General features: G+C 51.5%; 1 protein-coding gene and 1 long non-coding RNA gene across 5 annotated transcripts in view; one reads left to right on the forward strand and one right to left on the reverse strand.

The window, feature by feature from the left end:
* Positions 1 to 20,869, reverse strand: part of SDK1 (sidekick cell adhesion molecule 1) — an 883,892-nt gene that overhangs the window by 116,235 nt on the left and 746,788 nt on the right. For all 3 annotated transcript variants that reach the window (XM_045075163.1, XM_045075162.1, XM_045075164.1), the window contains exons 20-22: positions 20,476 to 20,574; positions 14,368 to 14,559; positions 11,850 to 11,971 (exon numbers count right to left, since the gene is read on the reverse strand). In XM_045075163.1, the coding sequence (XP_044931098.1) occupies positions 11,850 to 11,971; positions 14,368 to 14,559; positions 20,476 to 20,574 (413 nt within the window). The remainder of the gene's footprint in view (positions 1 to 11,849; positions 11,972 to 14,367; positions 14,560 to 20,475; positions 20,575 to 20,869) is intronic.
* Positions 2,031 to 20,589, forward strand: LOC123390706. Of its 2 annotated transcripts, none has more exons than XR_006605277.1 (3): positions 2,031 to 3,512; positions 8,681 to 8,893; positions 20,501 to 20,589. It is a non-coding gene; the product is annotated as an uncharacterized LOC123390706 (long non-coding RNA). The 2 variants fall into 2 exon arrangements; XR_006605276.1 differs by having other exon boundaries at positions 2,031 to 2,171.

Raw genomic sequence — 20,869 nt, forward strand, 5'->3', positions numbered from 1 at the left:
AAGGATCTGATAGACTAATGAACAAGAAGGCCAGTTCAAACCGTTCATCTTCTATAGATTTCCCACACTGGTCAAGAAATAAAAGAGAAGAGTCCTTGTCAGGGTGTTATTAAGCACAATCAAGCCAACACTAAACATTTTGAAAAATCCGAGCGTGTACGCTGCCGCTGCCTCTCACCGCGGCGCCCAGACACTTAGGCAGAGGTGTTGTCCCTCTTATCCAGGTGACAGAGTCATCGCTGAAGGAGCCAGAGAGCGGGTGACAGCCCTCCTTTGCATACTCAACAGGCTATTCAGAAATAAAGTCGCTCTTTTTCCTCTGATTACGACAAAGCAATTCCACCAGTCAGAGCTCATGAGAGTTGACCCGCTGACAGATACTGATGAAGAGAGCCACCGACGGCCCTAACCTCCCTCCGCGATGAGGGAAAGGGGAGAGAGAATTAGTGATCAGAAGTTCCCACCTGCAGATCTCGAAGTGATGAGGCAAAAAATGTCTGGCCTCTGTCGCTGCAGGAGACAGAACACACTGGAAAGCCTTTCTAATGTCAGCGGTGACAGGAGCAGGTGGACCGATAGAGAAGGAAAGGAAACGTTTTGAAAGCATGGGAAACTCTGTCCCTAGAGTTTGTGCCGTGACCCACACTCCCAACAGGGCACCCTTCTTCCACGTTGCAGGCCCTGTTCTGGGCCGGAGGGGAGTGCCCACAGGACAGATGGGGCCCCGGTCTCACCAGGCTTATGTTCCCAGGAGACTCTGCAGCCAGTGGAGAAGAGCCTTTCTGTGACTAGGAGGAGCAGCTCGAGAGGTTCCGGCCCTCCTGGCCCGTCTGCCTCCTGAGCAGGTGGGATGTCAGTGAGCCGGGGGCCCAGGCTGGCCCAAGCCCTCCAGGCCAGGTGAAGCCTCCGAGCCCAGAGTGACACTGGGAATGCCCCCTGCCATGCCATGCACAGCCCTGGACATTCCAGGGAGAGCTGGACTTGACATTTTTCAAGCTGTGGGATTTGGGTTCTGTGTGAGTGAGTTCTAAGTACCGCCAGCTTGACTCTCAGCGGACACTTTGGGCGCTCCAGCAGGGCTGGCATCCGGCCCCGGGAGCCTGGGCCTCTTCCCAAGGGGCATGGCCTACCGTCACGGGGACTCTCAGCCCTCCTTGGCTCTCTGAGCTGGCACAGCTCCTGCCCTGAACTGGCTTGACTTTCCAGGTGTTTCTGGGTGTGCTCCTGCAGCCTCCCCAAGAACACAGTCTTTCTTCCTCAAACGCTTGCCTTGACCTTATTATTTTTATCATGAGGTTCCATTTATTAAATGCTTGATATGTGTGTGTCCCACGCTAGAGCCTTCAATGCCCAGTTCTTCCCATCGCACGTCCCGGTGTGTGTGGTCTTCACCCTCAGCCAGCTGGTGGGAGCCCATGGGCCCTCCCATACCCAGGGGCCTCAAGGCCAGCTCTGCACCAATGTCCCTAGGGGCCTGCTTTTTGGTGCTGTGCTTTGCTGCTCAGCCTGTCCCTTTCCAGCCTTGCCTGGGGCTGAATGGACCACAGGGGTCCTCGCTGGTCCCACCCATCCTGCAAAGGTCAAGGGCAAAGCTTCCACTATGAGTACCTTATTGCAAGAAACCTCCCATCTCTTGGCCTCCAGATTTACAAATTTGCTCTTTAACACTCTGATGGATTCTTAGAGGGCAAGAAATCACTGAAAATAGTATACAGGCAAGTGGACAGTTTTGAGCAATAGTTTACAGGAGCTGAATGTGTACACCTCCTATTTTCAAACGCAAGGTCTTCATAACTTCAGTCTCTTTGGAGGCCGACAACCATTTGTTCCCCGTTGGAAGGCTGGGGTGTGAGTGTCTCTCTATCTGTCAGAGCCACGGCTGCTTTTCCCCGAGGCTCCAGGTTGGTGCAGGACTGGGCCACAGGGAGTGGATGAAAGTGCAGAATGGAGGTGAACCCAGCTGAAGGGAGTGGAGGAGGAGAGCCATGGTTCTAGAATTCTCGGGCTTCACACTTGGCTTTAAAGCCCTGGCAACCTGGGCATGAAGAGAAACACCCAGGCTGTATGGGCTTCTACCTGGAAGAGGAGAAATGAGATACACTGGTCCACCTGGACACCTGCCCCGCGGCTCACTGCTGGGAGAAGTTCACTGCGAGAGGCCACACTCACAGGTGGGCATCTAGCACCCAGGAAAGAAAACAAAGCCCGGCCATCTGTTCATCAGCTCTCGATCCAATCCCTCGGCGGGAAGTGCCCCGGGAAGTAGAGAACATTGATCGGCACCTCCACTTTTTCCAGGAACGCCGTGGACGGGGGGCCACCCTGGGCATCTGGGGTGCCCCGACCTCCATCCCCACTGCTCTATAGTTACGGAGACTGCAGTCGGCAGACTGGCGCTTTATTTTATTAGCCCATGACGCTCTCTGAAACAAGTCCTTTTAAGAAAATGGTGCCATTATGCACAAACAAGCAGTAAGTGGGCTTTTCTTCCCCTTCCCATTTTTGGAATGGAAACAGTTTTATCTGTACCACTAGTACCTTCATTACAGGAAACCTGCTCGAAGCAGCCTTTGGAGGAGACCCGATGTTATTGCGGCTGTTAGAGCACCGTGAACGGCTGCAGACGGCAGGGGTTTATGGAGGGACTGAGGAGGCAAACAGGAGCGGCAAATGAAAACATAAAACATTTGCATTTTCCCGTCTATGTGCACCATAAAAATGCAGGGGGACAGGTTTTGCTCACCTACAGTCAGAGGTTCCTAATTAAACAAAGCATTACCGAGCCAGAAATGCCTATAAAAGCTGCTTTCTAGAACTTTAACCTACATCTGAGTGTCGGATTACTATAGGGCCTGGCAACGCGCTCCTCCAAGGATTAGGATCTTTTCTTCCATAATTCACTGGAGAGAACGCCAAGTGTGATACAACCTTCCTTGTGTGCTTTCAAAGCAGTCAGAATTTAAAGGAAACTTTTCTGCAAAGATGATGTGATTGAGAAGTGGATCAAAGGGAAGAAAATACCAGTATCCTGTCACGAAGTGTTTGGGGAGCCAAATCCTAACACCTACAAGGCCGCTCGGACATGATGTTCACAGCACCTGGAGATCGGGCACAGACATCGTCTTCTTCCTGGGCCTCCACCAACCCCCAAACCAGGGCGGTGCCTTCTTCCCGCATTTTGCACAACCCCAGGCTCACTCTGAAATCACCCCCTGCTTTCAGTGTGACGAGTCATCAGATGGCCGCCTCCTCACCAGCCCTGCTGCTCTGGCCTCTTATTCCTCTCTGAACTCTGGCTCGTGGCCAGGTGCAGGGCAAGAGAATGCTGGAGTCTTATGGCATAGAAAGCCTGGGTTCAGCTCGCATCCATACAAAGAGAATTCGGTGAGGAATATTCCAGAGGCTTTGCCTACCCCAGTGACCGTCTCCAGGGCCCTGTTGCTCTGAGTTTAGGAAAGTTGGAGCCTGACTTGACCATGGAACCCACTGAGATGTTCTCAGAGGAGTAGCTGGTAAGCTGAAGGGAGGCTTCACAGGGGGGACTCGACACGGGCAAATCTTATACACAGAGGTCGGGGACATAGCTACTGCGGCCCAGAGTGGATTTCATTTGTACAGAAACTCATGCCTAGAGAAAGCAAAGGCGTGCTCATCTTGGATCAGAAATACGACAAAGTGTTCTAATTCTCTCACAACCCCTCAGAGGAGGTATGACTATCCCTGCTTCACAGCCCAAGAGCCTGAGCTGGGTGGCTTGCTTGTGGTTGTGCAGCTGGGACATGGCAGAGCTGGGGTTTAAGTTTCAATGGTTCAAGGCCATTTGCCCTCATGTCCCTGCTTCATATGGGCACCAGGTAGCCTCAGGGAACTTGTCCGTGGCCTTTCCTGGGAGGTGAGTCGGACGGTGATCCATGGATGGTGGCAAACGCCCAGGAAGGGGAAGGATGGGGTTTCCCAAAAGATCTCACAGCCAGAGTCTGGCTGTAGGAGTGGGAAGAGGGGCTGCAGACCTGCTCTTCCCCTGGATGAGGGCCAGTGAGCATTGGAAGGCGACGTGCGTGGGTTGGGGTACATTCCGCCAGGACTTTGTAGAGAAGTAGCAGTGGAGTGTCTGCCAAGGTCTTTAAAGAAACGCCCTTTAAAGGCATACCCTCTGCAATACATCTTCGAGATTAGTAGGAACAGGTTGCAAAAAGAAAAGCAGGATTGGTTCAGCCAAAAGGAAAAAAAAAAGGATATTCAACCTAACCTTTGCCACATCATCATGAGATTTCCCTGGGATAACTAAGTATATGACTGAAAACGGGTCCAACATGTTCAACCCAAATTGAATGGACTAGGACAACAGAAACCAGGGTCGCAGTCTGTTGAAGGAGTCAGTCCAGAAGTTTGAGGAAAAGGGCACTTTTCATGTGGCCAAGCAGCCACTGGAGAAGGCCGCACCAGCTCTGTGATGGAACCAGCTGGGGGCTCCCAGCACACCACGTGGTGAAATGCTCATGGCTTGTCTTCTGTCTTCTTCTTGGCCATGACCCTGTCCAAAGGAGCCTGGGAAAAGTCTATAATCCTTACCTTCTGGGCTTTGGAACAGAGCTTCTGTTTATAGATGACTGTTTACTCTCTAGGAACATTTAAACACAAATTGTCCAGATAATGAGCTTCAGAATGAAAAATTCTCTTTGGATTTTCAACGATCTACACCACTACCAGAATCTTTAGGCTTGCTGAGTGAATTTTAAAATACTTTGGAGAGAATAGCTATGAGGGACTTCCAGTTTGAGCAATATGGCAGACAAGATAAACTTTAAGCTTAGCCTCCTGCCCCAAAGCCAGAGCAGTGCTGGATAGGCATGACGGATGTCTTCTCAGATGCCTGCCGGAGTGCTGGGGAGCAAGGGATGTCTCTCAAGACCGACGTGAGTGGGAGTGAAGCTGTAGTCAAACCTACCTTGAAATCTAAGCGAGCACTGCCTGTGGGAGAAGGTGCTTATAATAATCACAGCCTCTGGGCCCAGAGAGAAACACAGTGGACTTGAAATAGGGACATAATCACAAGTGTGACTGGCTCAGAATTAAGACCTAATGATTAACTTAAGATTTTGGCGACTTCAAAGTGCATGGTACAATTTTTAGGGCAGCTGGTGGGGGAAGCTGGGGTCAGGGCCCATGCAAAGGTGTCCAAGCAGGTGCCAGCCCCCTCAGGTGGGAGGACTGCCCATTTACAGGGGGATTTGGCAAATCAATAAATAACCGAGGTGAGTGGGAGCCAATAAAGGCTAGTATGAATGTGGAAAGGGGCAGCTTGCACAAATAGATGCTATTGAAGTGTATTTGGAGGTGCTGGTATCAGCTAGTGATTGTCAGTGTATACAGACAGATACGGAAATAGACCGAGGTGGAGACATGTGTGTGCCCGAGGGTGTGTATTTCCTAGCTCCATGCACTGGAGGAGGCCTGGAGATCCAGGGGCAGTGAGCGCATCCAGTGGCCAGATGTTGGTTTCTAAATACCGCTCTCCACTGAAAGGACCCAAGGGTCCTAGGAGAAATGGGAAAACAGAGCAGCAAGAAGAAGAGGATCCTAGAGTACTCTGTTGTGCCGGAAGGCGAGGGTATGCTTAGAGTAATGGAGGCACGTGAGGAGAACACAAAAGCCAGGTGGGAGGGCCAAAGGCAGGAGGGTCAGAGCACCAACGGAAATAATGATACAGTGGATGAGAATCTGTTCAGTAAGATAGGGATCCGTGTGTCTACACTGATATCAACAAATAAATGAATAAATAAATGGGAGGAGAAAAATTGTCTCCTGCAGGAAAGTCCAAACAATAAACACAGAAGAAATGATTGAATCAGAAATGTTGCTATTTGGCGCCCTCGTTGTACTAATTACTTCAGGCAAGAAATTTCAGTGGATGGCAAAAGTAGTGGATGTGAGTGGGAAGGGGAATGAGACTTTTAAGAGTCTCAAAGTACCTCCCCACAGAAGACTTAACAAACTGTGAAGCAGAGGAAAGCAGCTCTACCTGGCAGACGCCATTTTAATCACATGAGCAAAATTAACTCCACCAGTGACGGGATCTATCCACATCTTATTCAGCCCAACAGGATGCAGAGGGAAGAGTCCAGTATCACTTCTGTGACATTCTGACCAAAAATGGGTGGCCTGACTCTACTCATAAAGAAATGTACAAGTCAAATTGAGGGGTCTTCCAGGAAAAGAAGGGCCTATCACCCTCAAAATCATTAATCACCCCCAAAATCAAGGACTGGCTGGGGAACTAATCCAGGCTGAAGGAGACTGGAGAGATGAACAACCCCAGCGGCAGTGTGTCACCTGGGGCTGGATCCTTTTCCCACTGAGGACACATTGGCCAATGGACCAAACTTGCACGGGGTCTCTGAGTGAAGGGAACTTTCTATAGTATTCTTACGACTTTTCTGTAATTTTGAAATACTCTCGAGGTGAAAGGCAAACATGAACTTCAGGGAAATCTCAAACTCCCTCTAGAACCTTTAACCACTAGTTACAAGCCGAGTCGCGGTGAGCACAGCACCCTGGGGCACTGACCGGGGGAGTCTGTGTCACTGACGGCACCGCACCGAGGACCTTCACCACCTGGGACACTCTCACACAGGTACCGGGGGAGCATGAGCCCTGGGGAAAGGCACGGAGCCTGCCCAGACCATGTTTCCCTGTGGAACTGGAGCCTTTAAACCCACGGGAGGAGACATGGAGACGTCAGATCCCTATGCCTGCTCAGAGACCCAGCGCCCAGAGTCCCTACAGTGGGACCAGTACAACAGGAACCATGGCTCTTTAATTCACTGTGCCACCCGGAAGTTCTCACCCACAGGACAATGTTCCACCCCATCCCACTCGCTAAAGCTCAGCCAGGATTGGGAAACCCAGAGCGTCTTCGGAAGATGCCCTTGAGGCTCCTGGTCTGTGTCCGAGTTCTGTGTCAGCAGCCCCTCCTCTTACCCTGCCTGGAGGACAATCAAATCTTTGCTTATGAAAACTAATGAGAAAATAAACTATTGATCTTAAAAGCCAAACCAACAACCAGAAAAGTCCAAGTTCACTTACAAACATGAAAACGACAATTTCAGCTCCTGACTAAAGCAAACAAAAGAGCCAGCATGATCAAGCTCTGTTTATCCCAGGAACACTGCAATGGCTAGACACTAGAGTATCAATGTACATCATCTTACCAACAGATGATGGAAGAAAAACCACGAACGACTCAACAGACACAAAATAATACTTTGACAAAAATAAACATGAATGATTTTTTTAAAATCCTAGAACAAACAAAAACCCCACAACTCCTAGCAATCAGGATTAGAAAAGAGTTGTCTTAACCTGATATAGGCTAGGTATAAATACAAAAATATACCATAAATGTTGTAAATGTCATAACTGATGATAAAGCCTTAACAGAATTTCTTGAAAGTTAGTAATGAAACTACCACTGTTCTGTTACTGTTTCTGTTCAATACACTACGGGAGTATTGAATTATATTCACCCCCCCCCATCAAGATTACAGAATAAATACATTAAAATAAAAAAAACAGAGAAACAGGATTTCAAAAGAAGAGAAAAAACGGTCATGATTAACAGACAATAGGACTTCTTTGTAGAAAACTAGGGTAGAATTAATAAAATAAGAAGAGAATTCTCAAGAGTTTTCTGGCTACGACCCCATCCCATAAGGCCGAGATGCAGCTTAGTGCCAGTCATTAAAATAAAAAAAAATATTTAAAAATCAATTGTGATCCTATATGCCAGCAGAATGTCAGAAAATATAATTAAAATTATATATACATTAATTAAGCTTCATGGTGATCTTGCAAATAGTACTACTGACCCCATTTCACAGATGAGGAGATTAAGGCTCACAAAGAACTTAAGAAATATGCCCAGGATTGCAGAGCAGGGAAGGAGAGGGGCAAGGCAAAGCGCGCACAGGTCTGCTTGAGGCAAAGCCCACACTCCTTCCACAAGTTTTCGAGCCATGCTGATGGTCCCTGACTTTTCCTGTATTTTTTCAGAACGAAGTAAGGGTAGGAATAGATAGCCCAGTGCTTTTGCCAAGAAGAAAACAGCTGACAAAAGTAGATTTAAGCAAATAGAAAGGGTATACGTGTCATGTTTCTGAATAGAAGACCCACCATCCTAGGACATCAACAAGAGTAGCCAGACAAATCCTAAGCACGGCAAGGGCAGGGGGTGCGTGTGTGTGGTGGTGAGGGTCAGGAAGACCTTACCAGATAAGAAAAACACATTTTAAAGCCTCTATAATTCAAAAATGTGGCATTTGTGCATGAGTAACCAGACTAATAGAACAGAATAGAGAGTTCAGAAATAAACCCAAGTACCTATGGGAATCTAACATTATAAATCAGGAAGAGGGGAAAAAAATGGGACTTTTTATTAAATGGCTCTGGGATAATCACATAACTATTTGCAAAATCACAAAAATGGATTCATACCTCAGTCCATATATGAGGTCGAATTCCAAATGGTTGGGGAGCTAAATGGCAAAAAAGACAGTGGTGGTAGAAGACAGGTGAATTCCTTCCTAACTGGAGGGTGAGGAAACCTTTCTGCCACTGACAACCTAAAAGCATGCAAGAAATGATAAATCTGACTTCTATTTTTTTTTTTTTGGCATGGCAGAAATTCAAATATATTGCTGATGGGAATGCAACATGTTTCCACCTGTGGCAGAGGGATCTGTTAAAGTCTAGAGAATTTACATATTCATTGTTGGATCTAGTGATCCCACTCCTAGGAATCCATCCAAAAGATTCAAGATTCAAGGCCGAAGACAACTTTTCAGGCAGAATAATAACCCGACCTGGGAACTCCACACCCTAATTCCTAGGACCTGTGAGTACTCGTTACCTGACTTTGTAGATATGATTACTGTTAAGTGCTTTGAAATAGGGAGATTATTCTGGATTATCTGGGTGGGTCTGGCCTGTTCCGAGTCTCTGCCAGTGGCTCAGATAGGCAGGAGGGTAGTCACAGATAGGAGGAGGAGGAGTCGAAGCCCGAGAAGGACTGGACCCATCACTGGTGGCCCAGGGGGTGCAGGAAGCATGGTCACGGGTGGCCGTGGATGCTGGGGATGGCGATGGGCAGCTGGGTTCTAGAACCATAAGGGGTGATTCTGACAACACATGAATGAACAAGGCCAGCGACACCCTGAATTTAGCCCAGGAAACCTGTGTTGGCCTTGTGACCTATAGAAGTGTGAGTTAGTGCACGAGTGCTGTTTGAGCCACATAGGGTTTGGTCCTTCAACACATTAGGAAGACAAGGGGTGTGCACTGCAGGGGGAGCCCTGGCACGTGGACATGGGGAGGACTGCGTCTGCAGGAAGGGACAAGGAAGATCTGCCTGCAGGATGTGCAGGGGTCCTCAGGACCCGCCTTCAGGCCAATGGAGTGAGAAGCAAGGAACACAAGTGTGTGTGTTTGTTTATGTTGCCCATAACAAGGAAGGGTAAACCAAAATCTAACATGGGACTTTTGGGGGACAGAGGCCACAGGATAGAGGGGGAAAGAGGAACATGAAGGTCTCTTAATAGACTTTTTCCATGGTTTTGACTCTGAGCTCATGCGAATGAGTTACATGTTGGAAAATAAAGTAAATTTCAAATATTTTAACAACTTTTTAAAGTAAAATGATTTTTCAAGAAAGCAGTCATTAAAAAATGAAAGCAAAAGAACAAAACGAAACCCAACCCTGAAATGAACGGACCTAGTTTTGTATGAAGCTGCTGATGTAACCACACAGAGAAAATGACTTAGAGCTCCATATTTTGTCTGTACATCCATAGCACGACACAGCCCAAGGACAAATACACCGCATTCGGCGGTCTTATTGTGAGGCGCAGCGTTGAAATTATCACTGTGAAACTCTTTGTACGAGAGTAGGAGAGAGAACATAAGTAATGATGTCAATATTTCTAAAAACACCATTTTAGAAAAAAGGTATTTTAACCATGAATTCAAAGTTAGAGTAATCTTAAGTTTGACTGGAAATACCAGCATGAACTCATGATGCTTTTTTTCTCTGTCCCCTGGAAAGGACTCTGAGATCATACCCTGAGCCTAAGGCAGATGATTAATCGACTGAGCCCCCCAGGCACGTCTGATACAAAGGAATATTTAATTAATCATATCAGGTGTGATAAGGGCATTATAATTTTGAAAGTATCTGTATTTTAATGTGAAGTTTTTATTGAAGGAAATACAGACATACAGTCAAGTACACTGACCACAGGGTGTGCACTCAGATGTCCCCCACATCCTGACTGAGAAGCGACACTCCCAGCGTGCCGGGGCCTTCAGTCACCCTCTCCAAGATGGGACCCCAACACCAAATATTACTTTTTCTTGTTTTGGAACTTTATATAAATGGAATCAAACAGTGTCTCCTCGAAAACCTGAGTCTGGCTTTGCTTGCTCAACACCATGTCTGTGAAATTTTGTCTGCAGTGTTAGGCGCACATATAGACACACAGCCTGAAAATTTCATGGTGGAATGACGTGCTGTCTGAGATGTGCTTTAAAACACTGAAGCCAAATCAAACCATCACGCTGTACACCTTAAACTTAGTGACAGATATATGTCAACTATTTCTCAGTGAAGCTGAGGGGGATAATGTATAAATGTGTATATAGAAATAAAATTACGTCCATGTATATCTACATATATATAAAGAAGTTAAACTACCTAACCAGGTGAGTTAGAATTGGTCTTCATGAGATAAAGTGATTTTTCTCCTGTATTTTCCTCTCTGTGTTTTCAAGTTCGCTGTTCTCATTTTGGTTTTCATTCACCGGGGACCTCTGTCCTCAGCTCGGTGTGAGGTAGGGACGTGCTGTTGATTATTTCCTGAGGAAACGGGTTGTTCAGGCCCTTCTGTGGATGTGCCCCGACCAGCTGATTCTCACTTTCAGATTCCTGCATCTGTTTTCAGAAATTGTTGCTTAATGGAAGTTTTGTGGAAGCATGTGGACTTCGTTCCCTGAGTTACGGCCAGTTTCCGAGAATGAGTTGTCTTACAACAGAATACAAGCACAGCGACAAAAGTCCCTGAGATTTTACTGGAGGAGAGAACTGCTGTGACACTTTCTCTTTCCACAGTTTATCTCCTCAGCTTTTTATCTCCTGCTCTTGTGGGAACGGGAACTGTGGCTCGTGTGGTGCCCCCAGTCCTGGGGAACCCCGCGTCCAGGACCCTGTGGGATTTGTGCCTGGGGCTCCCTGAGCCCAGTGCCTCCCACCCTTGCCTACCCTGGCACCAGTCCTCAAGCCTCTGCTGGTCCTTGACTGTGATGTGTGTTCCTTTCTCCCAAGAAGGAAATTCCTCCTTTCCGTGTACTGCCTGGAATAGTGCTTGGGAACAAACCTGCTCTCTACACGTTGCGGACACGTTCCCTCACGCGATAGACAAGTTGTACCAAAAAAAAAAAAAAATCTTATTTGTACATTTGGCAGCTTATTGTTACACGGAATTCAAAAGAAATAAATCAGCTATGCTATCCAATTTGGGGACCTAGTTGGAACCGAAGCTCAAATGTGAAGCCCTCTTATCACTCCGTCTACGGTCCATGCAGACGTCAGCCTAACAACCTGTCCCTCTTACCTTTTTACATCCTGCCCCCAGCAGCCCATCGTCTCCAGTCTCTGACTCTCGTCCTCCAAGCCCCCGTCCTGGGAGGCACTGTGCCGCCGACTAGCCATTCTGTAGACGCATCAGTCCCCTGACTCCCACGCGCAGGGCCATGAATGACCGTCTGGAAATCCTGCAGTCCCTCCCTCGAGAGCATACCTGACCCTCGACGATCCACCTGGAGATGGAGGTCTTCCCGTCGTAGCCCGGTCGGAACTGAAGCGTGGCTGAGCGGGGGCTGATGTTGGAAATGACCAGATTAGACGGGGCACCAGGGAGCTCTAGAGACAAAGGAGAGAAAAGACATGGAGATGCAAGTTCTCCCAGCTCGGGAAACGCACCACACACGTCAGCCAGTAAATGGTTTCAAAATGCCTGGATTTGTTTTCAAAACCACGTGAGAAACACTGCTTCCCCGGGGACGTGACCACCACACGATCCTTATGCTCTGCGTGCCACACACTAGGCCCCACGCCTCGGAGGTGGGACGAGGACACATATTCATGTGGTCTCTGGATTAGCCGCCCTGAAGGTCAGGACTTACTCATCTCCGTGCGCGGCAGGTAATTAACAGATACTCATTAAAGGAAGAAAGGATGAAAGGATGTGATGCTTCCAGGCTCTGAAAAGAACACAAGCAAACGTCCACCCTCCCCTTGGTGAGGACTGTGATGCCGGGCACGCACAGTGGGGCGGGCGGGAGACAGCAGGTGCCGCGTGGGGCTGCTGCGTGTGCGGGTCCTGAGCCCGAGGCCCCGGGTGTGGTTTCCAAGACAACCGCGTTCAGGTTTAAGTGCAGAGCTCTCCCCACTCTGCCTGAGCTCAGTTGCTCTGGCAACTAAGTGGGTGAGAGGGGGGTTCTGATGGGGCTCCCATCCTGGGAGGTTACCTGGGGCTGCAACCGACTCACTGAATAGAGACCTTCGGCCAGGCTGCCCCCCAACCCCAAAGAGCCTGCCCTACTCACAAGCGAGATGCCGCCAGTCTGATATGCGGGCTCCTGTCTTACCAGGCAACACAAGCTATTCCGGGGAAAGACTCTGGGATGGAAAGAAGGAGCGAGGGACACCGTGCAGGGGGCAGGGGCGGCATGCTGCGTGCACAGCGTCTGAGGGGCGCCTCCTGGTCCAGTCCCTGGTCCTGAGGGGCTGGAAACCCAGACTCGCACGGGGACGATCGAACTGTTTCAGTGATCTGTTGGGCACTGGCGCAAGGGGCCTTTTTGCATCTCGTGTAATGAATCTGAAGCGGAAAATGTTGACATCGAAGGACAAATGACACTTGTCTTTGTATGTCTCTGCTCGCTGGGTTCTCTCCATGGTGCTCTAGACATGAACGGATGAGGACTTCCAGCACAGATGGTGGAACACAGTCTTCCAGAGAGATGGACGTCCTGGGGGACGCCTTCCCAGCAACGGGCGACCTGACCTCTCGGGGAAGTGGCAGCCTCTCCACTGCTTCTATCCCCCGAGCTCATGAGGGTGTACTTGGCACAGAGGGGCTCACAGCAGAGGCAAATCCTCTGGTCTGCACCCCCCCGCCCCCACACTGAGCTGCTTTAGAAGCCCCTGGGGTCCTGCTGTGGGGGAGGGCGCAACTGCTGCTCCCCAGCAGGCAGGGCAGGTGGCTAAGGGCCTCTAGAAAATGTCCTCTGAGTTTGCCCTGTGCAGGGGGGAGGAAGTATGGCACCTCCTCCTCAGCGCCCCCCAACAACTCAGAGGGCTGTCGGGTTCTCTCCAGACAGTCCCTGGGAGGAGGACACACGCTTTCCTGTGTGGGTTTCCTGCTTTACTGTATGTGTTTTACATGCTTTGCATCCTGTGCAAGAGAACAGTGGGCTTTGAACACAGGTCTGGAGGCGCAGGCCACTCTAGGAGGGAGTGCTGATTTCGGAGGGAGCTTCAGGGCCTCGTGTTCGAAGACTGACCCGCATGAGGCAAATTGACATCTTTTAAAGAGCAAGAGGCCCACAGCTCTAATTGCAGAACTGAACCGAGAGCCCCACAAGGCTTCCTCACATTCCCTTGTATTTGTGAATTCCCAGAAAAAACACTTTCATTTCGAACACAAACTTAAAATCTGAGAGAAAGGAGTTGAGTGCAGAGCTCTGAGGCTGAAATGAGTGTGCTGCACATTGAGGAAGGTAATCTGAATTTCCAAAAGGACAGGACAGCAGGGATCACTGGCGCCCACACCGCAGAGTGACCAACGGGCCCGTGGGGACTGTTGCCTCCATCTGGAAGACCTTCCCTTCTCTCCCATCTCTTCCTACTCCCTTCTCTTACTGCAAACCAAATCGCCATGGTTTTGCTGAGTGAACAAAGCTTTATGCTGCCTATTCTTTGTTTTAATATCCATGCCTCCTCCTGCTCACTCAGGAGGAAGCCTGTATCTCCCTGTCTGTGGACCCTGACCTATGGTCTCCCTGGAGGACAGGACCCCGGGGCCAGCTCGCTCCCTGGGGCATGCCCCCTCCAATCTGCACCCCAACTGCAGATGCTGGAGGACAAGGCCCACGTTGGGTCACGATCCACTCGCCACCCCACTGCCCCCTCAGGAAGCAGACATCCCTCTTCCGAAGGACCCCAGGCCCGCGCACAGGGTTACCACCCACCCAGAACACCAGCAATCTCAGAGCACCATGCCCTTAAAGACGTGGCCGCAGGGTTTTACTGACCTGGGGGCACTCCAGAAGAAATGGTGGATGAGGTGGCCAGGCCAGTCCCTGCGGCGGTGACAGCGGCCACATCGATGGTATAGGTGGTGAGTGACGACAATCCTTTGATTTTGTACTCATGCGTCGTGTTACTAAGGGAGTGGGTGAGCCGGGAGCCGTTCCTACCGTACACCTCCCAGGAAACCTGGTAGCCTGGGGAGCGAGAACACAGGGTTAGCTGGGCTGTCCAGGCGCTGCTGTTGTCACTGAGGATCTGAACCGGCAGGAGAGCCCGGCAGGTGTGCTGAAGCCAGGAGGGAACCTGCTGCCCCGCCCACACGAGACTGCCAGCCAGGCCCTTCCTCCATCCACGGGGTCCCCATCCCCCTGCCACCAGCGGACAGCGGGAGCCCGGCCCCCAGTGCCCGAGCTGGCTTGAGGGAAGATGAGTGATGGCTGCCAGCCTGCGGTGGCTGATTTCATCTCGTGTCAAAGTGTGAGCGCGTTTCATCAATATTTCCATTTTTATACGCTGATATTTTCATTACACACCACTCTAAATCAGGAACCTGCTCCTGGCTTGCCACTAATTCGTGGAAACACGGCCACTTTTTCCTCCTGAAATAATCGATGGACGCTCTCTGCCACGCAAAATGCTTTCCCTAAAAAGTCCCTCTCTGCCGGAGTGCCTGAGCTCTGCTGTGTCCCCACTCTCTGAACCTCCTGTTCCCCTGGTAAAATCTGATTCTCCCCTGGTCTCTGTTCAGTTCAGTGGGGCCTTGTGACCACAGTTTATCCAGCCCCAGATTCCACCGTGACTTCAGGCTCAGAGAACGCCCCAGCGATATCCTGAAGCAGCCCCCACGGAGGGGAGTTTATGTGGTTGGAGGCCTGGCAGAGCATCTCCTCAAGTGGGAGACACTGATGGAAGGTGCTTGTGGGTGCAGAGGCAAGGGGGTGCTGCTGAAAACGCTTGCTCCTCCTTCTTTCCAGTCAATAAACTCAGGGCGAAGCACCAAGAGGCATCTTAAAGCTCATTCTGATGAAAGCAATAAATATAGTTAGAAACTTGTGCTTGCAGGTAAACAAGAATTTAGAGAGCATCTCGGGACTTTAATATTTTGAAAAAAAAAAAAAAAACAAAAAACACCCCCCCCCCAATAAAAAACCCAAATGTTAGAAGCCGCTGCCTGTCTGCAGTCCCACAGCCTGGAGACTCGTGTGTGGACACCAGGCGCGCGGGCTGGGTGGTGCTGACAGGACATCCGGGACAGCAGCAAAGGGGCACCGGCCATGGCCCCTGCCCTGCATGTGCATCTCCCATTACCTTCTGGTCCCAACACAGGCCCCTGTGCTCCGCGCAGCCTACCTGGGCCATGGGCTCTGCCAGACCGCCCACGGCCCTGCTCCCTCCAGACCTCAGACTCTCCCTCTTCACACTCCCTGCGCCCCATGTCCAGCCTCTGCCCTCCTCAGTGCACCAGACCAATCAGTTCTTTTCATTTTGTTAATTTGGGATTTTGGATCTAATGGTACAATCACCAATCAAGCCTTCTGGGCAATGAGTATCAGGACCTTCAAGCGCCCAGTGTTCCCAATGTTCCTAGCGTTCCAAGCACGTCCCCTACATTAGTTCATTCGGTCCTCACAGCAAGACCTCCATGTCATCATCTCCATTTGCAACAGAGAACACGAAGGTGCAGAAGGGTTCACGAGCTTACTGGAGACTGGCAGGGGTTTCCAGGGTTGGCCCGAGCTCCTGGCTTCCCCACAGAGCCTCCGTCCGTGCACGGGCTTCCCTCTGAAGCGCGGATGTGCGTGAGTGTGACTGACCACCCCCCTGACCTCGGTGGGTCACTCCCGATACATCACTGAACGATCTGATCCTCGGAATCTTTCCTGAACATCCAGGAAGAGAGGGCTTTATGTTCCAAGCTTGTCTGCCAGGTAGTTAACTTGTTTAGAAGCTGTTCTTGATCAACATTTATGAAAACACAGCATGCGGCTCGTCATGGCAACCTGGACTTCAAGCCCGGAGCTTCCAGCATCCTTGGGAGGGCAGCCCTGCTGGGGTCTGTGATGTCAGGCTTGGGGGTAGGGTGGCATCATGGATGCAGATGAGACCAAACGACACAAGAAAAGCCCCCCCCCCCATGCTGGCAAGAGAGCATGGCCCGGACAGCTTGCTGCACACAATGGACAGAGCGGGATGCACGGGGGTGGAGGGGTGCTCGGGTTCCCACACCGCTCCTCAGCAGAGGGGTGGTACATGGCAGCTCGGGAATGGCCAGAGAAGGTGGAGGGGCTGCCTTAGCCGGCGCCCGGTGCCTTTGGCGGGCGGGTGTCCTACCTGCTCTGAATGCTGCCTAACTGAGACTAACGACCGCAGGAGCTTCAGAAATAATTTTCTGTTGATCTGAAGTAAATTCTCTACAGGAGAGCAGTACATCCAATCACAAGCTGTCTGTCTGCATCCTGGCCCTCATAAATCAGAGTTTACGCAGGGAGAGTGGAAGATGCTGGAATTCACAATAAGTGCGATGGGCAATTTGCTCGGCCCTCCGGCCACCCCTGCTTGGGGCTGCCCTCTCTTTTGGGCCTGAGGCTGTGCATTGTGGCTGATAAGGAAAGGTTTCTCCCAGTGTCTGGACCAACCAGGGGTCCCATGTGGAGGACCACGCCCGGCCCCTGTCGTCCGCCCCGCAGTGGCTCCAACAGCAGCTGCATCAACAGGGAGGCTCTGGCAGCCCAGTGCATGATGTTCCGAGGCTGGCTTTGCCCACAGACCGGGCTTTTCTTCCACTCATGGGGGAGATACTCGGTCTGGAGGCTGGGATAGACTGTGGTGCTGCTGGCATGCCCTGTCCGGAGCCCCGTCCGTGGGGAGTGCAGACCTGTGTGCGGGGCAGAGCGCAGGCCCGGCCAAGGGCAGGGGTCACCGGGCAGGTGGCTGGATGGACAAGCAGTGAGGGGCAGGAAGAACACGATTGGGTTCAGCTCCCATAGGCTTCTTCCTCTGCAGTTTTCCCCAGAGCTCCTGGGAACAGAACTCCTGGGCACAGTTCATAAGGGAAAGGAGACAGCACAAGCCAGACAGAGTGAGACAGGGCACGTGTGGCCACTAGGAGGGAGGAGGACCCCAGTGGGCGGCCATCGGAAGGCCAAGCTCCACGTAGACTATAGGCTCTGCTTGTAACGACACGGATTTGTTTAAATAAAATACGAAATGAGTTCATTAAGCCCTATTAGCTGGCGAGAACAGAGGATCATAAATTGCTATATTGGCAACCAGCGCTCGGCCGGGAAGTGCTGGCCCTGTTCGGGGGTGGCATGTGCCCGTGGCTTCCCTGAAGCTTTACACCAGGACTGAGGTGTGCGCTGTGTTCACAAAGGCCCACACGCGTGTGGAAGGAAGTCAGTGTGGACGTGCCGACGTCCACCCGGGAGCCCTCACCAGGTGGCTGCGGCTCAGCTGTGATGAAGCCCAAGGGGATGCTCCGGCTCTGAGACGGATGGTGAATGTGAGCCTCATTCCAGCCACAGGACCCCCAGTCCCTGAGGGGTCTGCTGGAGACTCTCTGCTTCCAAGGGCAGCCTCCCTCTGTGCGCTTCTGGTGTTTTGCTCTTTTGTTTTCCCTAGCACTGCCCGGCCTGCTTTGTTCTCCCTCCGGATGGCTTAAAGCAAAGTCAGACTACAAGGGCTCCCTTCTCTGCCCATGCCCCACTGCATCCGGCTTCTGGGCTGTGGCGGGGGCCTCTGTGACGGGCACATGCACACTGGCCATCCTGGGCTGGAGGCAGAACGCACGTCCTGGCTCCTGTGGTCCAGTTCCTGTAGTTGCTTCTCCCCTGCCCCGGAGTTCTGTTGTTGCTGGCTGTAGGTATGTCACAGCATCAGCTCTGGGGCCAGACCAGACCCATACACGTACTCTGCTGAAAAGCTGGGGGACGGGCAGCTTCAGAGCAGAGGTGCCCTCTGGGGTCTGTGGGGGGGCTCTGGATGAGCACAGGTGACTTATGTCATGTTCTGTGGATAAGAAGCAGGAGGGGTTGGCACCAAGAGGTTTCCTGACTAATGGGAGAGAAAAGAGGCATTTAGGAGAGGAACACAGTCCCCAGGCTCTGCCCTCGGGTACCCAGAAACCGCCCAGAGCCCTAGAAACAGCGCAGGGACACCGTGACGCTGGGCACCTCCTGCATCACTGGGGGTGGGGGAGGGAGACATTCCCCCAGGGAATATCCCAAGGGGATGACAGAGAGCTTGAGCTTGAGCTGTTCTCAAGGTTAGCGTCAGGGTATGCTCTGTACCCATCTGGGCACACATCCTGTCTTTGAGAAGCTGAGTTTCTGGTGGTTTCTGTGATACAGAAACAGAAACAGCATGAAGACCGATGTGGGAAATGAAGGAAATTAAGGTGGTGGGGTCCACTCTGACCCCACGTTCAAGAAGGTGGGCAGAGCCTGACCCCAACATCAGGAAGACGCATCCTAGCTGCTTGAAGAAGGAAATACAGATGTTTTTCTCTTTCAGTTCATTTCAAACAGCTGTTAAGTTGTTAGCATATGAATCAGTTGTTTGCACCAAGTGACCTCAGAAACAGCTGTCTGGGGCTGCTTTTGGCCCTAGGTGCTTTGAGAGACTTGGTGAGAGGCTGTGACCCCAGGAAGTTGGGAGACTTTCTCTGGTCTGGGGTTAGGAGCACGTTTCGAATCCTACCACCAGTGTACTAGCATCCCTGTGCTGGCCCGGTCCTCTGCTGGCCCTGCGACATGGGGACAGCACAACCCACGGTCTCAGATGCGGTTTGTAGGAGGGGCTTTGTGTGGCTGTTTGAACAGGATCCTGTGAGGCTAAGGTGTTGGCATGTGGGAGTGCCCATGGCTGCCACTGTTGCTGTCATGACATAGTGTGGCGGTGGGGAGTGGGGTGGTGTGGGGGGGCCCTAAGCTCTGAGGCTGGGCCCGGGGTACACACGTCACTGCTGGTCTCTTCAGTGCACCTACTAGTGTGTGTGGGCTTCCACAGACTTCCGTGGGTGGCTGGGTGAGGGACAAGGAACGTAGCCCAGGGTCCTAGCAGACTCACAAGGGATGAATGAGCCTCATTCAGGAGCTAGGTCCCCTTGAAGCCTCAGGGTCCAGGCTTAGAGAGTGGAGGTAAAAGCCCTGGATGTGACAGGTGGTGCTGTGGGCAGAGTCCCAGAGGGATTCAGACCTCGTGGGACACAGAACTCTTGTCCCAGACCCAGTGGCGGAGCTGTGGGAACATGAGCTGCTGGCTTGACATTTCAAGAAACACGAAATGGACAGGGGTGCTGGTGGCTGTGACCCTGGTGTCTTGTCCCTGTAGTCCCATGAAGAAATGGACGCTCTGGGAGGTAAGGCGAGGCTTCCACCTTCCTGAGGCTGAAGCCACCTAGAATTTTTTTTTTTTCAAGCCAAGATTTAAATTCACGTTAAAGCTCTTCTGTTTAAAAAAGTCATCAGAGCCCCACAAGACACAGCCTGCAGCCCAAGAGGAGTTTTCCCGGACACCCGGCAAGTTGGCTGTCCTCACCTCGGGTCCCAGGGCGCTGGACAGAGGACAAGGGGCGCCAGAGCCAGGACACCTGGCTCTGCTATGGGGCCCTGGTTCAGGTGGGGAGGGACTGGCCACTGCCCGATCAGCAGTGTCTCAGCGAAGCGTCCTGCACGCTGTTGGTGTCCGAGGCACGTGTGCCTCAGGCAGGCTGGAGGCAGACCCTCCAGGCTTCGGCCTCCTCTGTCAGTAGGTCATGATATGGGCATGAACTTTACCGTATCGCTAAGAGAACTGTGGGGGGCGGTGTGTGTAGGGGGATGTGCCAGGAAATGCCAAACTTGAAAGGTTTGTTAAGATAAGACTCGGCGGCCATAGGCTGTCCAGGGCCATGCCCCACTGCAGGTAGGCTCCCGGAAGCATGCTGCCTGGTGTGCTGACTGAGCCCTGAGCTGACAGTCAGGTGGATGGGGTCGCTTTTCAGAGAGGCCACTGGTACCTGTGCCCCAGCCAGCTGGGCTGTGTATAGCCAGCTGGGCTGTGTACAGCGATGCCTGTCTCCCTTGTTGGGACAAGCTTCTTTTTCCTTCTTCTGAGATGGGGATACTAACCTGTGATGACACCGTTTCTCTCCAGGGGCTCCTGCCAGCTGACCTTGAGGGATGTGTCCAGGATCTCCGTGAAACTCAGATGTCCCACAGCTCCTGGTTCTAGCAATCAAAAATAAAGTCACCTGTTAACACCAGAGCCCCCTTCTCATTGGGTCAAATGTGTGTGGAAAGTTCTAACCAGGGAAGGGAAGTGGGAGCCCACGCTGGGGCCCACAGGCTGGACTTGAAGGAAATGCCAGTAAGAACCAAGAAGAGGGGAGGGAATTCAAGGTGTAGAAGGCATCCCGGACACATAAATTGTTTCATCAGCCGCATCCCAGCCATGCTGAGAACCAGACAGGCAGCAGGAGGTTCGTACACACCCCATTCTACTTCTCCTTGATCTAGTCTAATG

This window comes from Mustela putorius, unplaced genomic scaffold (assembly GCF_011764305.1).
Source record: "Mustela putorius furo isolate JIRA1106 unplaced genomic scaffold, ASM1176430v1.1 tig00000139_pilon_pilon_pilon, whole genome shotgun sequence".
NCBI classification, from domain to species: Eukaryota; Metazoa; Chordata; class Mammalia; order Carnivora; family Mustelidae; genus Mustela; species Mustela putorius.